The sequence below is a fragment of the Phacochoerus africanus genome, chromosome 4 (genome assembly GCF_016906955.1).
Source record: "Phacochoerus africanus isolate WHEZ1 chromosome 4, ROS_Pafr_v1, whole genome shotgun sequence".
NCBI lineage: Eukaryota > Metazoa > Chordata > Mammalia > Artiodactyla > Suidae > Phacochoerus > Phacochoerus africanus.
This window is the reverse complement of record NC_062547.1, coordinates 8,130,405-8,155,735: the sequence shown is the minus strand read 5'-3', so window position 1 is coordinate 8,155,735 and position 25,331 is coordinate 8,130,405. Positions and strand designations below refer to the sequence as shown.

Genomic DNA, 25,331 nt, shown 5'->3' with positions numbered 1-25,331 from the left:
GCGGGCCCTTCTCCTTAGAGCTGGTGTGTCCTGGAAGCAGGAGCCCTGGGCCGGGGTTTGGAGGTACAGACTCCTTCCCCGTCGGCAAGCTCCCCTTCCCACGAATCAGCCACGTCTTGCTGTCCAGTCTGCGAACTGCTCAGGGCTTGGAGCATGTGCTCCCCTTTCTTCGCCGCCCCTCCCTCTACAAAGGAAAGCCTGGAGCTGTCACCTCGTCACCCCCGCCCCCCGGGGGGGCTGCAGGACTGCGCACCCTCCTCACCCCTCCCTCCGCTCCCCGGGCCAGGTCTGAGGCGCCCTCTTCCAGCACCGCCGCCTCCTGGCACCCTCCCGCTCTTCTCTCCGTCTCAGGGTCCTTGTGCCAGGGGGGCTCTCCCATGGGTGGGGCGCCCCAGCTCCCGCGTGACGCCCGCCTCTGCCCTCTCCGCAGACCTCACGTGGTGGGCAGCGGCGGCAACGACAAAGACAAGGAGGAGTTTCGGGAGGCCAAGCCCCGCTCACTACGCTTCACGTGGAGCATGAAGACCACGAGCTCCATGGAGCCCAACGAGATGATGCGGGAGATCCGCAAGGTGCTGGACGCAAACAGCTGCCAGAGCGAGCTGCACGAGAAGTACATGCTGCTGTGCATGCACGGCACGCCGGGCCACGAGAACTTCGTGCAGTGGGAGATGGAGGTGTGCAAACTGCCTCGGCTCTCTCTCAATGGTGTTCGATTTAAGCGGATATCGGGCACCTCCATGGCCTTCAAAAACATTGCCTCCAAAATAGCCAACGAGCTTAAGCTTTAACAGGCTGCCAGGAGTGGGGGGCGAAGGAGGCGGCCAGCTGGACTTAGCTGCTGGGGCCGGCGCTCCGCCCGCCCGGGCCAGACTGCAGAGATGGATTGGTGTGTCTCCCCTGCTGGCACTTCTCCCCTCCCCGCCCCTCTCAAGTTTTTTCTTCCATGTTTGTGGGGGCCGGGAGATGGTTCTCGCCCCCACCACGGTTACCCTGCCCAGATCGTCCCCCTCCCCCCCTCTCTCCCGCAGGAGGCGAAGGAAGGGGAGGGAGGGGTGGGGGGGGCGGGGCTCCCCCTCGGTACTGCGGTTGCACAGAGTATTTCGCCTAAACCAAGAAATTTTTTATTACCAAAAAGAAAAAAGAAAAAAAAAAAATCCCAGCGGCCACCTTTCCTCCCTGCCCCATTGGGACAGTCGAGACTGGATCTGCGGGGTTTCCCGGGAGGGTGGCTCAGGGCTGGAACACTCTCAGGCAAGAGTGGTGGAGTTCCCTGTTAGGCCCTCCGCCAGGCCCACTTTGGGCTTCTCCCCTCTCCTCTCCTCCTTCCCCTCCAAGTAAACCACCAGAGGTGGCCTTGCCCTGACCTCAGGCCCCTGGGCTGGAGGCCTGGGCGGCGGGGGGCTGGGGGTGGGGGTGCCGCGCAGCCCTGAAGCAGTGGGGCTGGCGGCTGCTCTGGGGCTGGCAGGCTGGGCGCGCGGGGCTCCGGCCTCCCTCCACACTGTATCCTCTGCTCCTCCTTCCCCAGAGCTGGGCATTTCCTTCCACAAGCTGCTGTGGGGACTTTTGTTCCCCTCCTCAAAAAGTCTGTGCCATCTTCTCCCACCCCCTCCTGGGTAGAAGGCGGGGCTGACCCCAGGGCTGGGAGAGGGGAGGGGACTGTAGGGCAGATGGGCTCCTCGGCCCCCAGGGGGCCGCCTGGGCTGCTAGTCTCCGGAACAGGGACGCTGGGCATTCTCCGTTCTGGGAGAGCCTTTGTCTGAAAGCACAGCCCCCCACGCCGTTCCTCTCCCCACTGCTCCCCTTCGTTGGCATTAATCTGGGCACCAGCTAGTTCCATAGCAGTGACTTCCCTCACCACTCATCTCTTGGCCTTGCCTTTTCTTCCTCACACTGTCACCCCTCCTCTCAGGAGACACTGCCCCGGGGCCTCCGCGGGAGGCTGGATAGGGCAGCAGGGCCGGGGAGCCTCTGCTCTCGGCGGGGTGGGGGACCGATAGGCCAAGTGACTCCCAGCTCGCTAACCTCCGCAGCCAGCGTGGGAGTGGCTGGTTATGGGCGCTTGGCTGGTGGCAGCCGCTGCATCCCTTAATTTATTTCTCTGCTGTCTCTGTTCTTGAGAAATTGGGGGAGAGGTCCTGAACAGAGGCTGCCTCTACCCTCACCTGAGTTGTACATTTTTTTGTGATGGGTTTTATTTTTTATTTTATTATTTTATTTTTTTTTCTTTTTTTGATTTATGATGACTCCACCCCTACTCATCACCCCCACTCCCAGGCCTGGCTCCCCGGCAAGTTGAGCCCTTGGGTCCCAGGAAGGGGCCCCCGCCAACCTCAGCCCTCCTGCCCCAAGCCCTAAGACTGTGGGCTCGACTGTGGGCTCCGGCTCCTACCAAGGGCTCTCCCTCCCTCCCTCCTTCTCTCCCTCCCCTGCCCTATGGAACAGCCCGGGTGCTCCGAGGGGCCGGGAGGGCAAGGCTTGGCTCCCAAAGGGGATGGTGGCTGGGGGGGGGCTCCCAGGCAAGGTGGCCCCTCCCCACCCAGCCCCCCTTCCTGCACTTAGTTTTTCCTCTGGATCAAACACGTAATAAAGAGAATGTTTGGAATCTGAGCTGCCTCCTGTCTCTTCTCCCAGCCGGGCAGGGACCCAGGGTCCATGGGCAGCCCAGCCCGCCTGCCTTGATTCCTGTCTGGGGCCAGGGGAAAGGCCAGTGCTGGGCGGGCGCCCTCCCCACTCCCATCCTCATGGCACAGACAGGAAGCGACGTCCAGGACACTTAAACTAAAAGAGAAAGGATTCAGTGAGCTTGAAGGTTTTATTTATTTTTTAAAAACATTGAAAAATAAACCCATGTCTGCATATGTTCCCAACCCTTTCTCTAAGCTTTTGGGCAGTGGGCACCCTCAGAGCTCCTCAGCACTTCCCACCTGACCCTGAAGACAGAAGAGCCCCTTCTCCAGCCTCCGCTGCCGTCAGGCCCCAAAGAGCCTCTCTGCCCACCTCCCTCCTTCGACACCCTCCCACCTCACCCCAAACTTATTGCTAAAAGAAGGGAAAGAGGAGGAACAGCCAAGACACCTAACTGTCCTCTCCCCGGCTCCCCAAGCTATGGTCACTACCCCCTATACACGAAGGGCAGGACCCAAAGGCCAAGCCCTGGCAGGCGAGGAGGCAGCCGTTCCAGACCCAGCCAGGAAGAGAAAGTAGCCTCGGGGCAGCTCAGAAGACCCCAGACCCTGGCTGGGAGCGGGTGGACACAGGCTCGGCTGCCAGGAACACGTGCAGAGCCCACAGGTCCAGGCTGTGCCAGAAGGCGGCTCTGGGTCTTCCAAAGACCTGGCAGGAGCTCTAGTCCCTTCTGTCCTCAGGAAGGTCCAGCAGAGGGGCTCTGTGCTCAGAGTGAGGGAGCTGGAGGCTCCAGAGGGGCTCCAATCAGGGTGGGTGGGGGCTGAGGGCCAGGGCGGGCACCGTGGCGGGAGGCAGCCAGAGCAGGGCGGATGAGCGGTGGGGGCGGCTGGTTGGGGGCCAGCCGGGGCTGAAGGAAACGGCCCTGCTGGAGTGGGGGCGGCTGGCGAAGCAGGGTGGGAGCCGTGGGCAAAGGTGGCCTCAGCAGTGGGGGTGGCTGGGACAGAGAGGTGGGAGGGGGAGGAGGGGGTGGCGCAGGGGGCCCAGATCGTGGCCCCGATGTTGAGACAGATGTAATCTGGACCTGAGAGGAGAGAGAAGAGAAGCCAGGCTCGAGCACACCCTCGGCCCAGCCCCAAGGCCGGAGGCAGGTCCTTTCTTCTCTTCTCTGAAGGGCTTCTCCCCTCCCCGTCTCACCTCGTCGTCTTCCTCTAGGGCTGGGGCTGGCAAGGGAGCCCCTCTCCGAGCCTCCTCCCCAGGGACTGGGGCTCCAGGAGCCCCATCCTGCTCGGCCTCCCATTCCTGCAGCACCTCCTCCAGATTGAAGCGGCGCCGGTAGCTCACAAAGAAGGTCTTCACCTGGGTCAGAGTCTTGTTGCCAATCACCTCGGCAATAGCCCCGAAGTCTTTGCCATACCTACGGATGGCTGCAAGGGGCAAAAGGGCAGCAGAGCGTGAACACCCCTGGGAACCGGTCACTTCCCTGATCCAGGCCCTCTGCCCCAGCTCCAGGGCGGGCAGGAGAGACCCCTGGGGGGCCTCCACTCTCCCCACAGTCGCCCCACCCACCTTGTACGGCCAAAAGCTGCTCATCCGTGGTCCAGCGGGAGTTGAACTTGGTGTTGGCCTGGAGAGCAAGGAATATATCCTAGAGACTCCAAAGCATGGGAATGGCGGCCCCTTTCTGCTCCGCCGCCAGCAAGAAGCCCCTTCTGCACCCCAAGCCGAAGAGCGGCCTTACCTCTGGGGGGCGCAGTGGATCAATGCCACCCTCCAGGGCTTGGCGGAGGCTGCTGTTGGTCTGCTTCATGCTTTGCACCTGGAAGGCAAGGCAAGGAAGGGACGTCCAGCTCCCGGCCAGGGCGGCCAGCGATCCCAACCCTCACCAGGGCCCTACTTCCCAGCAAAGCTCTTTGCCAGCACCATCCACCTCATCCCCTCTCACAGCCATGCGGTAGGGGCGCAGGAGGTTTGCTCCTCCTCAAAGACCGGTTTTCTTCTCAACGCCCGGAAAAGAATGCCAAGTTACCCAGAGGCCCAGAGGACGGGGCAAGAGGCAGGCCTGGCATCCATACCACCTCCCTTACACCTCAGCCACCCCCCGATCATTGTTCCCGGCTGCCAACTGTCCCCTTTGCACACCCCCTTCTTGTCTTGGGCCCCCACCTGGCGCTTGAGGGAGATGAGCTGGGAGTCGAGGCCTCGAAGCGTGAGGTTGGCAAGGTCCGGGCTCCCTGACACGGCGGTAAGGCCCTCGGGCTCAGGTACATGCCCTTGGGCGGGCGCCGGCGAGTTCGCAGCGGATGGTGGCGGTACTGAGACCCCTGGGCCTCCTTCTTCCCCGGGCCGGGGCGGGCATTCAGCGGCCGAGAGGGCAGAGGCTGCCAGGGAAAGGAGAGGAGAGGAGGTGGGTGGTGCGGAGCCTGAGGAGGGGGTGGCGGGTGGGCAGGGCCAGAGCAGCTCTGGGACCTCACCTCTCTCTTGGGGTCTCCAGCGTCCGGCTCGCCCTCACTCATGGCTCCTCGTCCCTCTTCGAGCTCATCGCTGCTTACACAGGAGCCAGGAAGGGGGTGAGGCAGAGGCCAGGGCCCCGCAGGAGCTCAGCTTACCCCCACCCAGGGCTTCCTCAAGCCCCCACCTGTCTTCCTTGTCCTTTCGGCCCCCCAGCCGCCGCGCCTGTCTGTCCATCACACTGGTCCGGCTGCGGGTCTTCTTCCAAGAGTAGTAATACTTCACCAGGCTGGGAATCAGCTTGTCAGGCAGCTGGAGGGGCAACGCCAGAGGCTGGGGCCCACCTAAGACTCTGGGCCCTGGGCAGGCTTATCAGAAAGAAGGGGCCAAGGAGTGCTGGCGGGGGGTGGAGGGCTTTACCATCTGCTGGATCCGCTGGAAGCACTTGCCATGGAAGCCAAAGGCCTGTTCAAACAGCACCTTGTCCTCTACAGTCCACTCGTCAGGGAACGGGGTGAAGTTGGCCAGGTCAGCCAGTGACTTCTCTACATCGTGCTTGTGCCACAGGAGCATGCCCAGGGCCTGGCCCAGGAGAGGGGACAACTCAGGCTCAGCTGCCCCCAGCACCGTCCTGTCCCCACCCCAAATCCCTGCAGGGCCAAGGCTCACCTGCTCAATGTTGTAACCATGCTTCTCCTTGGCCATGGCAATGTACTTGTCAACTGCAGGGGCGGGAGGAGCCGGGTCTTGAAGGATGAGTCGCCGTTCGTAACCCCAGCCTGCCTACACAGGGGTACGCCCCCAGGGACGAGGTCCCCAGCCTGCGCCCCAGGGCAGAGACTGAACCCACACACCTCAGCCTCCAGCCCACTTGCTGCCAGCTGGGAACACCCAGGCCCCAGCTCCCAAGGGTGTGCACAAACCCCGGGGCCCCACCCCACTCACGCTTGGCATCCGACACACAGTGGTTGGGCGACCACACCAACATCCCCTTCAGCTCCTTGTTACTGTAGCGTGCGGGGCTCTCTGAAAGGCAGAGGCGCAGAGAAGACATCAGATCAGCCTGGTGGCACCGGCCTGGACCCATGGCCAGAGGGCGGTGGAGGAGTAGGGCCTGTGAGGTGAGGCCCAGAGGGGAAGGAGGGGCAGAGACCCAGACAGGAAGGCAGAGAAGGAAAACTAACCATGCCACAGGGCCAGCCACCCACCCCCGCCTGTCCTTCCAGTGGGCGCCAGCCAAGGGCTCCCCCAGGTGGGGCTCAGGGCCAAGCCATGGGCCCTTCAGTGCCCTCCCTTCACAGCCTGTCCTGCCACTCACCAGGCTTGCACTCCGGAATTACGGCCTGGTAATTGGTTCCAACGCGGATCATGCTGTCTGTGGAGCCAGGGGGAGGCAGTCAGGACTCCAGGGAGGGAGGGAGGGCGGGAGGATGTGGCGGGGGAGGTGGCTGGCCTGGAGTTCTCCTTCCTGACCACCCGGGGCCCCCACCTTTCCAGAGGCTCACTTTTCCCCTCATCTTCTCCTCGGATACCCTCAGCCAGAGAAGGAACTGGAAGACGGAGAGACTGCCTAACCATGACCATGGGAGTGGTGTGGGGGGGGGGAGAGGACAGGGGCCAGTTTTAAAGCCCAGGCCCAGCAGAGCCCTTTGTTCTGGCTGGGGGGGTGGGGGGGGGAGGTTGGAGGGCTACCCCCAGACCTGGACCGCAGCCCTGCAGGGAATCCAAGGCTCCTCCCCACCACATGAGCCTCACAGCTCGGGGTGGAGGTGTCTTTCCCAGCCCCTGCCACAGCCAGACCTCAGTCCCTTGCAAGGTGGCAAGGTATGAGGGGCCCAAGCTGTGAAAGGGAGGGACGCCCGAGTCCCTCGGGGACTGAGGGCAGGGCGGGGGCAGGCAGGACCGCCTCCTCAGCAGCTAGGGGCCCAGCCTCCAGATTCCCTGTGCCGACCTGGGGGAGAAGCAAGGCAGAGGCTCCAATCCAGGGAGGGCAGGAATCATCAGGATAACACCCCCGTGGTCGGCAACTCTCCCCCGCGCCCCGCTCCGCGCTCCCCGGGCCGGTGCGCCTTTAAACCTAGGCCGCCGGGCTCACCGTGCGAGTGCTCCTCCTCGCTGCTGTCATCCTCCGAGTGGGGCTGTCCGCCGTTGGGCGCCGTCTTGGCCCGGCTGCGAGACAGGATCCCGGAGCCCGCGCTCGGCTTCTCCATCACCGAGGGCATTACCCCGCCCAGCTGCCCCGGGGGGCGCAGGAGCCTTCGGAGAGCGGTGGTGGTTGCCGCGCTCGCCTTGAGTGCCGTGCCCGGCCCGGCCTGGAGAGGTCGCCACTGAGGCTATGAGAGGCAGGAGGTCAAGCGTGGCCAGGGTCCGGCGGGGCAGGAGCCCAGCGGGTAGCCCAGCGCTCTCCGCGACCCCCACGGGCGAAGGCGTCAGAAAAGTTTGTGTAGAAGTGGGGTACGCGGGGGATGAGCACAAGGTCCGGGGCGGCTGGGGCGCGCTCGCTCTGGACGCTCCACGGGATTGGGGCTCCCCGGAGAAGTCCGGGCTCCGGGCCCGCGGGGCGCCCCGGAGCCCCAACGCCCGCCTGCCCACGCAGTTCAGCGAGCGGGCGCGGCGGCGCAACTGGCGCCCCCCGCGGGCTCCGCGCCTCTCGGCTGCACCGGGATGCCCCAGTCCCCGGGCGGGGACCCCTGTCCCGACCAGACCCCCTGCCTACGACGGCAGCCGGCGGGGCCCCGGCGCTGGTGGCGGCGGGACGGCGCGCACGGCGCGCGGCGCTGAGGCAGAGTTGCCGGGAGGCGGGGGAGCGCAGCCGCGGGCGCCGCCTCGCACCCTCCCCGGCGCGCTCGCTCTCCCCGGCGCGCTCGGGCTGCTGCTCGCTCGCCCGCTCTCCGCCGCCGCTCGCTCCTCGCGCACACAATGAAGCTGCTGGCAGGGAAGTAGTGCCGGCTGCGGCCATCAGCACCCCTCCCCCAGCCGATGCCTCCGCCAGCTGAACATCTGGCCCTGGGGTGGGAGGGAGGGCCCGGGGGGCGGGGCCTAGGGGCCGGGGCTAGACCTCCAGGGGGTGGGGTCAGGACCCGGGTGGAGAGCTTTTCCCTCTGCGGGCCCCGGGGGCTCCCAGACTTGCCCCTGGGGGAGACCCCCCCCCGGCTCCCCAGGAGTAGCCGGGGGGGGGGTCAGCCCCACCCACGCGCACACCAGCCCCACACACACCAGTGGGCTCAGGTTACTGCCGCCTGCCCTGGGGGCCCTGAGGCCGCCTGCCCGCCCGCCCGGGTGGAGCCCAGCTTTTCCTTCCATTTCCCTTCCTGCTAAGGAACTCCCCGCCCCCCCTTCCGCAGGGGGGACCCCCCCCCTTCATGCGCCCTTGGGGGCCAGAGCGGATGGGAGGCCGGACAGGAGAGAAATGAATTCCTTCAAGAGCTACCGGGCCGAAGCCTGGCTTCTGGTACATCTGTGGGTCCCCAGGGGTCACCTCAATTCCCTTTAACTGCTGCAGTGCGCACCCCAAAACAGTGGCACAGGGGGCTGCGGGCTGGGGAGTGGGAAGTGTAGGGGAAGCTCTGGACTGCAGGGGGAGGGAGGCGCTGGGTCCCCTCCCCACTGGGTTCAGTGTCACCCCAGCTAGGAGCAGCATCCCCCTCCCCCAGGACAAGCACGGGCAGAGTGACAGACCGGGAAGCGGGTAGAGCGGCACAGACGGAGATGGGGGAGGGGGGGTGGGCAGAGACTTTCAAAGCCAGACCCAGCCACCCTGCCAGGCACACAAAGAGCCAGCGCACACACCGGCGGCGGCTCTGAGCCTGCGAGCTGCGCCGGTGCCCGTCCCCGCCGCCGAAGGCACGTGCTGCAGCACACACAGGCCGAAGCCCCCACCCTCCTGTCGCCCCTCCCACCCGAGCCCTAGACTCCTAGACACACCTCCAGCCGGGCACACCCCGCTGTGCCCAGACTGAGCTGAGCCTGCACTCGCACCCTCCTCTCCCTTCCCTTCGTCGGCCACTCTGTAATCAGATTCCTAAATTTAGAAGCAACCCAGGGCCCAGCCAGGGATCCCCGCCCCCACCCGCTGCCTGCGGCCAGCCGGCCAGGGTCCTGCGGTCGGGCCACGACCCGGCCGGGGCCTCCTGGTCCTGGGGGCTTCCGCGGGCAGCCAGGCAAAGTCAGGCACGACCCCAGCCGTGCTGTCGGGCCACAAGGGACCACCCAGCCGGCGGCCACGTTGCCCGCCACACCTCCGGCCAGAGCTATAGGGCCTTTTTCCTCCTCTTAAATCATGGATTGGGCACCAAGCCTTAGGGTGGGGAGATCTGGACAAAGGAGAATGAATGGGCCAAGGGCAGGTCTGAGCTAAGGGGTCTGCTACAAGATGGAAAGAACCTCCCCAGGCTGACCCTTCCTGAGTGGCAGGGTGCCACCCTGTCCCCAGCACCTCCAATCTTTCCCGGAGCCTCTCATCTCTGTCCCCTCCTGCCTGGCAGGCAGCCATCGCTGCACACAGCCCTCTCCTATGATGGAGCCTTCCATTTTGCCCACACAGGTCCCCCGCTAGGCAGGGCCTCTGTTGGGCTCCCCAGTTCCCCGTGGCCTCTTTTCTATACTCACACTTAGGGTCAGGGCCCAGCTCCTCGCCCCACCTCAGGCCTCCGCCTCCTGCTTATTTTGGCCTCTGTCCTCCAGGACTGCCCCAGGTACCCCCAGCCACTGGCTTCCCTCTCTCCTTAGCACCCCTCCCCCGCTAAGAACCTAATTCTGCTCTCACTTCTCCCTAGAGCCTGGAGCTCAGGGCCAGAGGAAGATTCGGCTCTGGGGTGGGGGCAGGGAGAGGAGGTTTTTTTTTTCCCCCCTTGGAATTGGGAAGGAAGGGGAAGTCCCTAGACCCCAGGGTGATGAGACTTCTGCCTGGGGAGGTGGGACACGACACGGGAGGATTAGCCTAGGAATTTGGGGGTGATTGTGGGGTCCACGGTGTCCAGAGAGGAGGCACAAGCCTAGTGAGCACCCTCCTCCCCAAGGGGCAATGGCACAGGGTTAGGAGGGGGAGGGGCAAGGCCCCACCCTCCCACCTGCTGCAGCCGCCCCCTCCCCAGCTGGCCCCCTCTTTTGTGCAAAGCCACACAAAGGACAAGGGGCCCCGGCCGTCCTGGCCATCTGCTCCCAGCAGCCTGAAGGCTCTTAAAGAGACAGCACCCCCTCCCTGCCCTGGGGCTGTGGGGTAGGATGGAGCGGGCACGCCACAGGACCTGGTCTCAGCGGTTCCCCACAGCCCTCACCCTTTTCCCTCGTTCCCCCAGCCAGCCCCAGGTCGGGAATCCGTCTCCCCCAGGACAGGGCACTAAGGTGCCACGTGGCTGGAACGGGGCGGGGGGGGGGGGGGAGGCAGCAGCACGGCCCCTCCTCTCCTCCAGCCCTAGGCGACTAGGGGCCTGGGAAGCTCAGCAGCTCAGCCCTAGTCTTGAGGTCCCTCACCCCCCTGAGGCCAGCTCTGAGCTTTGTGAGAGCTGCTGGTCTGGGAGCGCCTCCCCCGCCATTCTCACTGATGCTCTCCCCCTCACCCTTCCTCTGGGAGGATGATGGCGGCGGCGCCTGCTTTTTGAGGGCTCTAGGCCGCCTGGCGGCAACGCCTGTGATCCGGGTACATTTATTTCCTGCGTTTTCCAGTTGAGGAAACTGAGGCTTGGCTCCGCCCCGGACCCCCCCTTGCCCACAGGCCTCCACAAAGCCAGAGCCACTGGCCCTGTCTGAGGCCTGCCTCCCCCGCTCCTCGGCCCTGAGATGCCCGGAGGAGCCAGACCCAGGCATTCAGGTTCAGAGCCTTTGCCACACTGCTAGGGACCCAAGTTTACATTATTTGTGTGACTGTTTATTTTTGTGACTCTCTCCCTGCTGGGCCCCAGGCAGGGATCCGGTCCACCCACTGTGTTCACTGCTGAGTTCTCAGTGCCTGGCATATAGTAGGCACTCAATATTTGCTGAATAAATAAATGAGAGTAGCCCAGAAAGCCTTCCTCTTTGCTGGGTTCCTCTGTCCTCTGTGTGCTGGGCATCTCGCCTCCTCCCTCCGCGAGGTGAGGCAGAGGGGACAAAGGTCGAGCAGGGATGCTGGGAGAGAAAAGGAGGGTGACCTTGAGCAAGGCCTCCCCTCACCCCTCACGTCTCCCTCCTCCCAAAGGCGGGGGCAGCTCCAGCCAATCCCGAACTCTCTCGGCCCCGCCAGACAGACTAGGACTGTCCCAAGCTCTGGCCAGGCCAGGCTGGCCGCTGTGGTGTGGTGCCTGGGACCCTGGCCAGGCCCTCGGTGGCCACAGCCAAGGGGCTAAGCTCGAGGAGGGAGGCAGCCCCGCGGGCCCTTGGGTGGGGGAGTTGGATTGGAGGCCAGGAGATGAAGCTGGAGAAATGGAGAGGGGCATGGGGGGAGGGGGGCGCTCCCTCCAGAGCCCCCACCCCCTCAAACTGCCCAGACAGGGGTTCAAGTCCTCCCTCCCACCAAACCCCCCACGGGCCCACTGGCAGGCTGTGGGGCCCAGGGCGCTGCCCTCCCCTTCTCTGGGCCCAGTTAGTAACCACCCCCACCCCGGACTGACCCACACTCCCACTCGGGGTTGTAAAGAGGCTGAGAGAAGGTGACAGAGGTGACAATCCAGTGCTTGGCACCGCCTCAGCACTGCGGCTGCGTGGGGGGAGGGCGAGCACATCTGTGAGTGGCGCTGGGGGCGGGCAGAGCAGAGCCAGGCTGGAGGTCAGCAAAGAGACCCCAGGCTTCCTGACACCCACGAAATCTGACTCCCTAAGCAACGCGGGAACTAAGGTGGAGGGAGCTTAGAGATGAGAAGGCGATGGGGGCTCCCTGGACCCAGACCTGGGAGCCGCCTCTGTTTCTCCGGAAGCCCAGAAAGGGACCTCTCCTTGGGCTCACCTGGGCAACAGCTGGTGCCCTCTGGTGGTGACAGCATGGACCAAGGGGTCCCACCTCAGCCTGGCCACATAGGTCCTTCCCGGGAGGCTAAGCCCAGCATCCGGAGGAGCCCATTCTCCTGGGGCAAGTTTCCAGGGTCCAGATGTCCCAGGGCTGGAGTTCCCGCTGTGTCTCAGCAAAAAGGAATCCAACCAGTATCCACGAGGACATGGGTTCAATCCCTGGCCTTGCTCGGTGGGTCAGCCCAAGCTCTGTGGACCAGCTGAAGGCCAGGGCCACTTGGGGCTCCTAGGTGTGATCTCTGGAGCTAAAACTCTTGCTCTGCAACATCTGACACTTGACAGTCTTCCTCTGACTTGTCTACGGCCCTAGATTCCTGCCTTCGGTCTGATCTCTACAATCCATCACGTGAACATAGCTAGATACGGATTCTCAAATACTGCTTTGATCGGGCCCCACTTCTGCTCCATAACCATCCATGGTTCCCTATTGCCTTCTGGGCAAAGAGGGGACTTCTCTCCCAGCCCCATACTCAAGGCCTTTCTAGTCTGTATCTTGGATCCAGCAGAGCAGGTCTGTTCACAACACCTGCTGAGCCCTACCGGGTGCCCCATGCAACCACCCCTCCTCCCCCCACCCCACCCCGTAGTCCCTGGCCCCGCCCACCTCTTTGCATGCCCCATGCCTGGCCAGTCCCTCGGGACTGCGGGCCCCTGCCGGGCAGCTCTGCTCTGGCAGGGCACATTCAGTGCTCCTGGCTTGGCTGCAAACACCCTTCCTGCTCTCCCCAACCTTCTCTCCATGCTCCTCCTCCACCACCTCACGTGCTGCATGGTTCTTAGCCCGTGACCTTGAGGATTCCCAGAGGAAAACCCCTCGAAAGCCTGCTCCTACACTCAGAGATTCCACCCCTTCCCTCTGGCCTCCAGTTGGAGATGTCCCTTCAAGGCCAACTTCACTCCCAGGCTCTGCATCTCCAGCAAGACACAAACACACACACACACACCGCCCCCCTTCCTCTCTCCCAAGTTCACCTTCAGCTACTCCTTTCTAAAGCTACTGCTGCCTTCTCTCTCCTCTCTCTCTCTGTCTCTCTCTCTCTCTCTAAAGCTGGGCTTCTTGGGTTCCCTGCTGTGGCTCAGCAGTTATGAACCCAGCTAGTACCCGTGAGAATGCAGGTTCGATCCCTGGCCTTACTCAGTGGCTTAAGGATCTGGTGCTGCCCATGAGCGCTGATATAGGTTGCAGATGAGGCTCAGATCTGTCGTTGCTGTGGCTGTAGCTGGCAGCTGCAGCTCCGATTCAACCCCTGGGAATTTCCATATGCTGCACCTGTGGCCTTTAAAAAAAAAAAAGAAAAGAAAAGCTGGGCTTCTTAAACGTGGCGTTCACACCCCTTCATCCTTGTTCTCACCTCCCACTCACTGCAGTGTCCTGTCACCCTCTGCCACGCCACAGAGGCTGCTCTCGCCAAGGTCCCTCGTGGCTGTTATCTCTAAACCCAAAGGAACTTTGACAAGCCTGGACTCAATCCACCTCTGGGCAGGACTGAGCAGAGAAGGCCACTCCTGTTCCTGGACGTGAGTTCCCAGCTGGCTCCCGTCCTCTTTGCCTTCAAACCCTTGCGGCTGGTTGATCCTCCATTCCCACGCCACATCCCGAACTCCCCTGAACTCCCCCGGCTGTGGGCTCTGGACCCCCGTAACCAACTGCCTTCTGGACCTCTGTGCCTAGTTTTCTCTCCGACACCACACGCTCAGCCCGTCCAAAATGGCTCTCTGCCTCTTGAATATTGGTTTGCACTGCCTGCCCCCTCTTCCCACCAGCGCCTGAAGTGGAAACTTGGGAATTACGCTGGACTTCTCTTCCTGCTTCTCTTGCAAGCCCAGCTGCCTCTGATTTCTGTCGATTTTCTCCCCATGGCCACTCCCTCTCACCCTATTAAGGAAATAGCCTCCCAGCAGGCCTCCCTGCCTCCTCTGTCGGCCCCCTCTAATCTGTTCTTTATTCAACAGCCAGGGGAATCTTTCTCAAATCCAACCTAATCAAGTCAATCCTCTGCCTTTCCTTATCCTTGGATAATCTCCTTCAAAATCTGGCCTCCTGACATCCATTCCCCTCTGGCCTTTCTCCTTTGGGGATCCGTGTGGTGCTGTGGAGTTGATCCCACCCCAGTGTCAGCCTTTCCCAAGACCCCGGACATCATGATCGGTTCAGAAGTTGACGAGCAACTTAAACAGGCCCAATCGGCCTCTCACAAATAGGAGATGAAGGCTAGGAAGCTAAGCCAGGCGTGTTGGCTGCCATCTTTGCTCCTCAAGGAAAGCCAGCCACGTGGAGGGTACCACAAAGAGGCGGAGGCGGAGGCGGGGGCGGGGGCGGGGGCGGGGGCGGGGGCGGAGGCGGGGGCAGGGCGGGGGGGGGGGGAATACTGTTTTCTCAATCTACTGACCCTCTGACCTCTTTCTTTCTTTCTTTCTTTCTTTTTTTTGTCTTGTTAGGGCTGCACCCATGGCATATGGAGGTTCCCAGGCTAGGGGTTGAATCGGAACTGTAGCCACCGGCCTACACTACAGCCATAGCAACGTCAGATCCGAGCCGCATCTGTGATCTACACCACAGCTCACGGCAACGCTGGAGCCTTAACCCACTGAGCGAGACCAGGGATCGAACCTGCATCCTCATGGATGCTCGTGGGGTTTGTTTCCACAGAGCCAGGACAGGAACTCCTGAACGTTTTAGTCATGCGAGCCAACACTTTCCCTTGATTGTTCAAGCCTGGTTGATTTCAGTTTTCTGTCACTTGCGACCACAGCCTCTGAAATGATACATCTTGCAGCATCACCTCACTTGTACTTTCACATCAGCCTCACCCAGCATCCTGCAGTTCCCCTGGAGCCTTTAAGGATGCGATTCCTCATACCTGGGATGCTCCTCCTTTCCTTGTTGGCTAACTCTCGCTTGCCTTGCGAAAGGAAGCTGAGTGTCACTCTGTCTGGGACATCTGCCCCCCACTCCATCTCAGCACTGATCACAGTCCAGTGGGACTGCCCACCTGTCCACCTGTCCATCCCCTCCCTGAGGCTGAATCCTGAGAGGACAGGGCCTCTGTCTTCCTCACCTCTGCACCCCCACCCCACCACACAGCTCTACAGCAGCAGGTGCGCCACAAATAGCTACTGAGGGAAACAGCCTCCCAAGTACCATCTCCTCTGGAGAGTCCTCCAAACTGCCCCAGCCCCGCTCACTGCAAGGTACCTACACTGCCAGGTCCCAGGAAAATCACTTCTGCCAAATCTCCCCTGATTTTTTAGTTTTTCTTTCTTTCTTTTTTTTTTTTTTTTTTTTGGCCACACTTGCAGCATGTGGAAGTTCTCGGGCTAAGGATGGAACCTGTGCCACTGCAGTAACCAGAGCCACAGCAGTGACAACACCAGATCCTTAACCCACTGCGCCACCAGGGAACTCCCAAATCTCCCTGGTTTACCAACATATTAGGAGCTCCTTGTAGGCAAAGACTTAACAAACATAATAGAAAGTGCCAGCTTCTCTGAGGATTATTTGTTTGTTTATTTATTTATTTATTTTTATGGCCACACACAAGGCATATGGAAGTTGCCAGGCCAGGGATGAAATCCAAGGAGCAGCTGTGACTTACACCACAGCTGCAGCAATGCTGGACCCTTAAGCCCCTGTGCTACAGCAGGAACTCCTATTATTTATTTGTTCACCACTGTATTCCCCAGGCCCCAGGTTAGTGCAAGGACATAGTAGATGTTCAATAACTATTGTTTTTGTTTGTTTGTTTTTGCTTTTTTTTTTATAGGGTCACACCTGCGGTATACAGAGGTTCCCAGGCTAGGCTAGGGGTCGAATTGGAGCTACAGCTGAGGACGCCACAACCAGAGCAACTCGGGATCCGAGCTGCATCTGCAACCTACACCACAGCTCATGGCAATGCAAGATCCTTAACCCACTGAGCCAGGCTAGGGATCGAACCTGAACCTCATGGTTACTAGTTGGATTCATTTCCACTGCGCCGCAGTAGGAACTCCCTCAATAGCTATGGTTGAATAAATTAGTGGATGAATAACAAGCAAACTGAATGCTCATGGGTACCAACCACAGCGTGTGCAAAACGCTTGCCTAAATTATTTCACTTTCCTCCACAGTAGCCCTAATTATCTTCATTTTACAGGTGAAAAGTGGAGGCTTCAGAAGATGACCTCCTTAGATCGCACAGCTTGAAAGTGTCAGAACTTGAACTGGTTTCAGGCCGGCTGGTGCCAGAGTCCTCTGTCTACATCCTTCCATTTAAGACACATCCAGCTGTTCTAGAAGAAACCAGCATTCAAAGGTGCAGGTTGCAGACGCGACGCGGCTCAGATCTGGCGTGGCTGCGGCTGTGGGTAGGCCGGCAGCTGTAACTCCAATTTGACCCCTAGCCTGGGAACCTCCATATGCCGCGAGTGTGGCTCCAAAAGGCAAAAAAATAAAAATAAAAACAGAAATGTGGAGGTTAGTGGCCACCAAGGCCTCAGGAGTTTCTCATCTCTCAGCTCTGTTTCATGCATCAGAGGTTTCCCCTCATGGTGACCAGCTGGCTGCAGCTGCTCCAAGCATCCCATCCTCGGAGGACAATTTCCAGAGCAGGAGGGCAGGGCCGTAGGGCAGGGGCTTTCTCCTTGTCATGTCTCCCTTGTCAGGGAGAAAAACCTTTTTCAGGAATTCCCGAGCAGGTCTGTGCTCCTTAAACAAGTCCCTGGCAAAGGGGCATCGGAATCCCATGCTTGGACCAGACTCATCCTGTTCATGCTCTGGCATAGCTGCCATGACATCCAGCGATCTCCACCCATCACCTGAGCAGTGGGGGCTCTGATACCAAGGAAGAAGGAAGCATGGCTCATGCGTGGACAGGTAATCCTGCTCCCTGCTCCCCTCCCCATCCCCCGACACAGCACTTTCTGTGCGTTAGAGCATTCAGAGATGTTTGTTGGCTGAACTACAAATAGAAGAAGGAAGTTGGAGAGGATTCTCTTCCCTGTCAGACCTGGGTTCTGGTCCTGAAGTCATGGCCTTCAGATGCCCACATTTCCTAGGATGAAAACCAGCAAAGAGGGGAGCTCCCTTGCGGCACAGCAAGTTAAGGAGCTCTTTTTTTTTTTTTTAGGGCCGCACCAGAGGCATATGGGGGGGGTGCCGAGGCATGTTGAGGCACCCAGGCTAGGGGTTGAATCGGAGCTACAGCTGCTGGCCCTACGCCACAGCCACAGCAATGTCAGATCTGAGCCTTGTCTGCAACCTACACCACAGCGCAAGGCAATGCGGGATCTTTAACCCACTGAGTGAGGCCAGGGATCAAACCTGTATCCTCATGGATACTAGTCAGGTTCATTTCCACTGAGCCATGAAGGGAACTCCCCTGGTTAAGGATCTGGTGATGTCACTCCTGCGGTTCAGGTTGCTGCTGTGGCACAGATTCAGTCCCTGGCCTGGGAACTTCCATATGCTGTGGGTGCACCCCCAGCCTCCCCCCCCGCCCCCACAAAAAACCCCTGCAAATAGAGCTGCAGTTCCTAAAGGACCCAGTGGTGAGTCCGCAGAGTCAGATAACCTGGAACAGACAAGTTGATGGACCTTGAACTGTTGGCAGGTGAGAAGTAGGCAGTCACTCACTCAACAAGCAATTATTGTCCATCATCTCCCCTGACCCCTCCAGCTTCTCTGCAAAGTCTTTTTTTTTTTTTTTTGTCTTTTTAGGGCCACGCCTGTGGCATATGGAAGTTCCCAGGATAGGGGTTGAATTAGAGCTATAGCTGCCGGCCTACGTTACAGCCATAGCAATGCGGGGTCTGAGCCATGTCTGCGACCTACACCTCAGCACACAGCAACACCGGGTCTTTAACCCACTGAGCGAGGCCAGGGATCGAACCTGCATCCTCATGAATATTAGTTGGGTTCATTAACCATTGAGCCATGACAGGAACTCCTCCCTCTGCAAAGGCTTAACCAGCCCCTATCAGTACACGGGTTGCCCAGAGACTGTGGACAGTGAGGCTCTGAGCTGCTCCTTGCTTCAGCAGAAAGGATGCCGGGAGGAATTAGTCAGGTCTGTCATGGGCACAAGATGCATGGCAGGGAGGCAGAGAGAAAGAGTCCAGGAAGGAACAAATTATGGAAAGACTGCAACCCTAAAGAGGGGCCCCCAGGGTGTTACAGGTTAAACTGGCTTCTCCCCCAGATTCCTGTGTTGAAGGTCCCACCCCCAGTCCCTTAAGATGAGATTTTGTTTGGAGATAGGACCTTTGCAGAGGTCATTACACTAAAGTAAGCTCACTGGGGAGTTCCCATAGTGGCTCAGGGGTAACAAACTCAATTAGTGTGCATGAGGATGCAGGTACGATCCCTAGCCTCGCTCAGTGGGTTAAGGATCCAGCATTGCCGTGAGCTGTGCTGCAGGTCGCAGACTCAGCTTGGATCTGGCGTTGCTATGGGTGTGCTACAGGACAGCAGCAGTAGCTCCGATTCGATCCCTAGCCTGGGAACGTCCATTTGCCACAAGTACAGCCATAAAAAGACAAAAAAGTCATAAAAAAATGTAAACATAAATAAAATAAAGAATAAAATAAAATAATTAAGTGAGGTCACTGGGACGGGCCATAGTCCAACATGGCTGGTGTCCTTGTAAGAAAGGGGACACTAAGAAGACACAGCCATACACGGGGGACAGCATGTGATCATGAAGATGGCCCCTGCCCGACCAGGACAGAGGCCCGAGAAGCCTCCCTCTCAAACAGCCCTCAGAAGGAACCAACCCTGCCAACACCTTGACATTGGCCTCCAGATCCGTGAGACAATAAACCTCTGCTATTGAAGCCACCGCTTCTGGGGTGCCTTGTTCCCACCCTCCTGGGAACCGCTGCGTGGCACAATGGCCTCTGGGCTCAGGGGCGTGTTCAGATGGGGCACGACTTACCTGGAAAAGACCTGCAGAGGCTGTGGGCCTCCAAGTAGGACATCTCACGCCCCCCTCCCACCTTTGGGCCCCTCTCCAGCCTTGGCTTCCCTGGATGTCAAGGAGGGATGGACGTGATGACTGCCCGGCCCCCCTCCTTGCCCTGGCAGTCTGGCTGCCTCTCACTTTCCTGAGGCCAGTGAGGCCAGCTGTCACCGCTAAATCCAGCCACCAACTGTTGCCTCCTGTTGACTCCTAGTGCCAAGGGTGGGGCCTGTGGACCTCGACGTGGAGAGTAACAAGCATGACATTTAACTGCCTTGTATTAGTTATGCCACAATAGGGCTGTGTAACAAGCGACCCAAACTTCTGGGAGTCAGAATCTCAGGAATGACTTCACTGGGTGGTTGTGACTCTGGGTCTCCCCATGGGGTTGCTACCACGACGTTGGTTGGGCTTTGGTCTTCTGCAGGCTGGACTGCTGTGGGACAATTGTCTTCTAAGGCGGCTCATCACTTAGCCAACTAGAGGGGGCTGGCTGTTGGTGAGGAGCCTCCCTTCCTCGCCTCCATGGTGCTGCTTGTGCTCCTACAACATGGCAGCTGGCTTTCCCCAGATGCAAGAGACCAAGGCGGAAGCTTGGGCTTAAGTCTTATAGCCTGGTCTTGAGACCCACGTACCATCACTTCCGAGGTATTTCGTCGTCACACAAGTCCGCTCTACACAGTGTCAGAGGGGCTGTGTAAGGGCATGAATACCAGAAAGTAAGGATTGCTGGGGCCATTTGGGTGGCTGGCTACTATAGGCTGGACAAGAAATCCGGTACTAGAAGGGATTCTGGGGCAAAGGGTCATGAAGAAAGAATCTTATAGATGGAACTTGGGAAAGAGGGAGGTTTGAGAGTGAATGTCCCAGGGCTGCCAATAAAATACCGCAAACTGGATGGCCTAAAACAACAGCAATTAATTTTAGTCAAACGTCCAGAATCAAGGTGTTGGTTTCTTTTACGCAGTGTTTTTCTGTTTCTTGGTTTTCGTTCGTTTGTTTTCATTTTTGCCGTGTATGGAAGTTCCAGGACCAGGGGTCAAACCTGTGCCACAGCAGTGACATGCTAGATCCTTAATCCACTGCACCACCAGGGAACTCCTGAGTTGGTTCCTTTTAGAGACTCTGAGACAGACTCTATCCCGAACCTCTCTCCAAGCTCCTGATGGCTTCCAGAAATCCTTGCTGTTCCTCGGCTCGCAGCTGTTTCCCTCCAGTCTCTGCTTCCAGCTTCGTATGGTCGTTTTCCCTCCGTGTATGGCTCTCAAATCTCCCTCTCTTTTCTGTTATAAGGGCCCAGTCTTCGGATTGCTTGATTGATTGGTTTTGCTTTTTAGGGCCACACCCAGGACCCATGGAAGTTCCCAGGCTAGGGGTCCAATCAGAGCTGCCGTTGCTGGCCTACACCACAGCCACAGCAACGCGGTATCCGAGCTGCGTCTGCAACCTACACCACAGCGCAAGGCAATGCGGGATCCTTAACCCACTGAGTGAGGCCAGGGATCAAACCTGCATCCTCATGTATACTAGTCAGATTCATTTCCACTGTGCCATGAAAGAAACTCCCCCAGTCTTTGGATTTAGAACCAGCCTCAATCCAGGATGGCCTCATCCTGAGATCCTTAACTTAATTACATCTGAAAATGGCCTATTTCCAAATAAGCTCATATGCACAGGTAGGCCTAGGACAAATTTTTTTGGAGTCACTATTCACCCATTATTGGGGGCCTTGCCACGGAGGGGCTCACTGATGCCATGACCTAATAGCTCCATCTGCTTTGGCTCAGGTGTCACCTCCTCTAGGGAGCTGCCACCTCTCCTCCGGGTCCCACAGCACCTGCCACCATCGCTGCCACTATTATTCCTTGGGTGAATATTTCCTGAGCACTGAGCTGTTCTGTCAGGCATTGAACTGGGTCCCAAGGGTTCAGAAGTTCGGGTTGCCAAATTTCACATACAAAAACACAGGACACCCAGGGAAATCTGAATTTCAAATAAAGAGGAGTTTAAGTTTGCCTCATGTGGAGTTCCCATCATGGCTCAGTGGTTAACAAACCCGACCGGGAACCATGAGGTAGTGGGTTCGATCCTTGGCCTCGCTCAGTGGGTTAGGGATCCACTGTTGCTGTGAGCTGTGGTGTAGGTTGCAGGACGCGGCTCGGATCTGGGGTTGCTGTGGCTCTGGCATGGGCCAGTGACTGCAGCTCCATCTGGACCCCTGGCCTGGGAACCTCCATATACCGGCCCTCAAAAGACAAAATAATAATTAAAAAAAAAAAGTTTGCCCCACGTACTGCATCTGACGACATTAACAGCTGCAGAGAAGAGAGAACCCAGTCTTCGATGGCAGGAAGCCTGTAGTCTTATGGGGAGAGGGCAGAAGGCAGGCAGAGCAACAAGGCGTCAGGAGCCCCAGGGGGTGTGCCTGGGCAGCTGTGTGAGGCTCCCACTGTCTAAGCTGGGACCCGTGGGCTGAGGAGGAGTAAGAGTTTCTGGTGAAATGAACATCAGGGCCAAAGTCGGGGTGGGGGAGGGGCCCTGGCCAGGCAGGCGGTGCCCAGCATGCCAGTCCCCTAACCCTGGGCCTGCAGTCTCGGAGGGCTTTAACCGGCCCACCACCGGATGGGCATTTCAGAAAAAGGGCCATGGAGTTCCCGTTATGGCTCAACAGCAATGAACCCGACCAGCATCCATGAGGAGGTGGGTTCAATTCCTGGCCCCCATTGGTGGGTTAAGGGTCAGGCATTGCCTTGAGCTACCGCATAGGTTGCAGACGCAGCTTGGATCTGGTCTCAGCTGCAGTGTGCATTTGACCCCTAGCCTAGGAACTTCCATATGCCGTGCGTGCGGCCCTCAATATTAAAAGAAAAGAAAAGAAAAAGGGCAATGTATGGTGTCCCAAATGCCCAATAAAGAAGAGTGTTTCAAGGAAGAGGAGTGGATAAGGTCAGAATTTGTAGGGAGGCCCTAGAGGTAAGCGAGGCTGTGGGGACAGAGGGAGTGACTCCAGCGGGGCTGTGGGAACAGAAGCCAGGCGGCAGGGGGTTGAGGAGGAGTGAGCAGTGGAAGGAGAGAGAGAGTGGGCTGCTTTTTCCAAAGGTTTTGGGGTGGAGGGAGTGGAGGGCAGGACAGCTGGCAGAGCGAGAGGGCAGCTGGGTTGAGGAAGGTTGAGGGGAGGGAGGGGGTGGGACCTTGAGTGGAGGAGGCTCAGCTCCCCAGGTGGCAGGGAGGGGAGGGTGGGGCACATGCAGATTCTTTTTTTTTTTTCCAGCACCGCACCTGCAGCATAAGGAAGTTCCTAGACTAGGGGTCCCATCAGAGTGGCAACTGCTGGCCTACACCACAGCCACAGCAACACAGGATCCGAGCCCTGTCGGCTACCTACACCACAGTTCACGTCAACGCTGGATCCTTAACTCACTGAGCAAGGCCAGGGATCAAACCTGCATCCTCACGGATACTAGTCGGGTTCATAACCCTCTGAGTCACAAAGGGAACTGCCGCTTTTTTGGTCTTTTTGTGGGGGGAAATGGAGGGACTCTTCCTGACTGATCACAGGGTGCAGTCTAACCATCAGTCCCCCACAGTGCCATGCTGGCTGCCTGCTGGGCAGGGCTGTTTCCCAAGGTTGTTCCCCACCCCCCACCCCCAAGGCTACGGCAGATGGCAGCCCCCACGCCTGCTTGGAACCACGCACATGAGAGAACGCAGAGCTGAGAGCAGTGGAGGGCTGCAGAGTGAGAGGAGGGCAAACACAATTTTGTGGGGGAGCAGCTGTCTTAGGAGGAAGGGGAGACCAGGAAGGAGGTGGGAGGGGTGCAGAGCCTGGGAGAGACGGGGGGAGACAGTGCCCCCATCCTTAGAGGTCAGGGGAGCGTGGAGAAGCCTGCCCAGGCCTCCTGCTTGAGAGCTGGAGGGAGTCTAATGAGACAGCTTAGACCACAGCCTGGTCCCTAATGGCAGAAGTTTGGCAGGGAAGGGAGAAGGGGTGATTGGAGAGGCGAAGGGTGGGGACAGGTATTTTTGTAGCTGGGGAGGGGATTCCTTTCGTGCCCAGGCCATGCCAGGTGAGCCCCATCTCCTCATTTTATTGATTTATTTGTCCTTTTAGGGCCACACCCGCAGCATATGGAGGTTCCCCAGCCAGGGGTTGAGTCGGAGCTGTAGCTGCTGGCCTACACCACAGCTCACGGCAACGCCAGATCCTTACCCCACTGAGTGAGGTCAGGGATCAAACCCAAAACCTCATGGTTCCTAGTCAGGTTCGTTAACCACTGAGCCAAGTCGGGAACTCCTAAATAAGGAAGCTTGAGTTCCCATTGTAGCTCAGTGGGTTAGGAACCTGACTTGTATTCATTCGGGTTGGATCCCTGGCCCCGTTCAGTGGGTTAACGATCTGCCATTGGGTGAGCTGTGGTGTAGGCTGGCAGCTGCAGCTCCTATTTGGCGCCTCGCCTGAGAATGTTCATATACCACAGGTGCGGCCCTAAAAGCAAATAAATAAATAAAAATAAACCCAGGCCAGTGTGATTCCAAAGCAGGCCCTGTGCAGCACCCCAGCAGTTCAAGGAAGCCCTGAGCAAGGGAGAACCCATAACTGAGGGCAGCTCCCAAGGAGATGGACATTGCTGTGGCACAGGAGCAGGGCACTGGACTTTCTCAGGCCTCTCTCGGGGGCCCAGATGATGTCACCTCTGCAAGGAACTACTGGGCTCCACTCCCAGGCCTTCTGTGCTGTCCAGCAAATTCCTGCAGCCTGGCAGGAGGGCAGACCCAAGAGTGGGGAGTGGCAAAAAAGACAGGGCACACGGCATCGTGGTGGCAGCCATCTGTTCCCTGAAACAGCTGACTGTGGAGTTCAGTGTGGGTGAGGAGACAAGAAGCCAAAACAGGGTGGTTGAGGGCTCTGCGGGGCGGGGTGGGGGGGGAGCCTCGGTTCCATTTTGCCCCCCTCCTCCGAGAATCCCCTTGTCCCACCTCTTTGTGCCTCCTTGGCTGGCAAATACTGTCCACCTTCCCCCCAAACATCTCTTTGCCTCCTCCTCCTCTTCCTTGAATGGCAAGTTCAAATGTCCCTCTATCTACCTTGGCTACACCCCTCCCACCCTTAGCTCCCTCTTCTGGTCCCCTGAGTGCTAGCTACCAGATTTTCTGACCTAAGAGCAGGATGCAGACCAAAAATTCATTCATTCCAGTTTACCTACATTCCTGCTAAGCTCTCACCCCATCTCATCCAGCTTTAAATACTATCCATACCTGACTGCGCTGAAATCTGTACCTCCAGCCTGGAGCTCTCCCCCGAGTTCCAAGCTCTGATTACTCCTCATCTCCAGGTGAATGTCTAAAAAGACGTCTCACACGTGCACCCGCATGTTCATTGCAGCACTATTCACAATAGCCAGGACATGGAAACAACCCAAATGTCCATCGACAGATGATTGGATTCGGAAGATGTGGTATATATACACAATGGAATACTACTCAGCCATAAAAAAGAATGACATAATGCCATTTGCAGCAACATGGATGGAACTAGAGACTCTCATCCTGAGTGAAATGAGCCAGAAAAAGACAAATACCATATGATATCACTTATAACTGGAATCTAATATCCAGCACAAATGAACATCTCCTCAGAAAAGAAAATCATGGACGTGGAGAAGAGACTTGTGGCTGCCTGATGGGAGGGGGAGGGAGTGGGAGGGATCGGGAGCTTGGGCTTATCAGACACAACTTAGAATAGATTTACAAGGAGATCCTGCTGAATAGCATTGAGAACTTTGTCTAGATACTCATGTTGCAACAGAAGAAAGGGTGGGGGGAAAAATGTAATTGTAATGTATACATGTAAGGATAACCTGACCCCCTTGCTGTACAGTGGGAAAATAAAAAAAATTATAAAAAAAAATAAAAATAAATAAATAAAAAGACGTCTCAAACCTGAACTGGACAAAATCAAAGCCCTGATCGATCTTCTCCTCCCTCACCCCACCTTGCTCCTTCCAGAGTTGTCCAAGTTTCCATTGAAGCCACTCCATTTTTTCCAGAAGCAGCACAAACTAAAAACCTTGACGATATATTAACCCTTCTCTTTCCCTCACAGCCCACATCCAGTCCAGCCCGTTCCATTGGCTCTACCTTCAACATGCATCCACATCCTGAATCCTTCTCCCACCTCCACTGCCACCCAGCTGGTGCAAGCTCCATCACTCTTGCCTGGATTTTAGCAGTGGCCTCTGCACTGTCCTTCCTTTGACCTTGCCCCTACACTCTCTTCTCAACCCAGCAGCCAGGCGGTCCTATGGGCACATAAGCTAGTCCAACTACTCCTTCAAA

The 25,331-nt window shown here is 58.5% G+C and overlaps 2 protein-coding genes across 7 annotated transcripts in view; one reads left to right on the top strand and one right to left on the bottom strand.

Moving 5' to 3' along the window:
* The window catches only part of MARK2 (microtubule affinity regulating kinase 2), a 61,181-nt gene extending 58,571 nt beyond the window's left edge, over positions 1-2,610 (top strand). For all 6 annotated transcript variants that reach the window (XM_047775439.1, XM_047775433.1, XM_047775438.1 and 3 more), the window contains one exon: positions 431-2,610. In XM_047775439.1, the coding sequence (XP_047631395.1) occupies positions 431-791 (361 nt within the window). In that variant the 3' untranslated portion in view covers positions 792-2,610. The remainder of the gene's footprint in view (positions 1-430) is intronic.
* Positions 2,611-2,796: 186 nt separating this feature from the next.
* Positions 2,797-7,898, bottom strand: RCOR2 (REST corepressor 2). The gene is given in 13 exon segments (XM_047775440.1): positions 2,797-3,709; positions 3,823-4,052; positions 4,195-4,252; positions 4,367-4,444; positions 4,792-4,886; positions 4,889-5,006; positions 5,100-5,169; positions 5,264-5,388; positions 5,497-5,658; positions 5,746-5,798; positions 6,022-6,102; positions 6,395-6,451; positions 7,172-7,898. Coding segments are annotated over 13 exon segments (1,569 nt in total). The 5' UTR covers positions 7,299-7,898; the 3' UTR covers positions 2,797-3,394.
* Between the last annotated feature and the right edge of the window lie 17,433 nt (positions 7,899-25,331).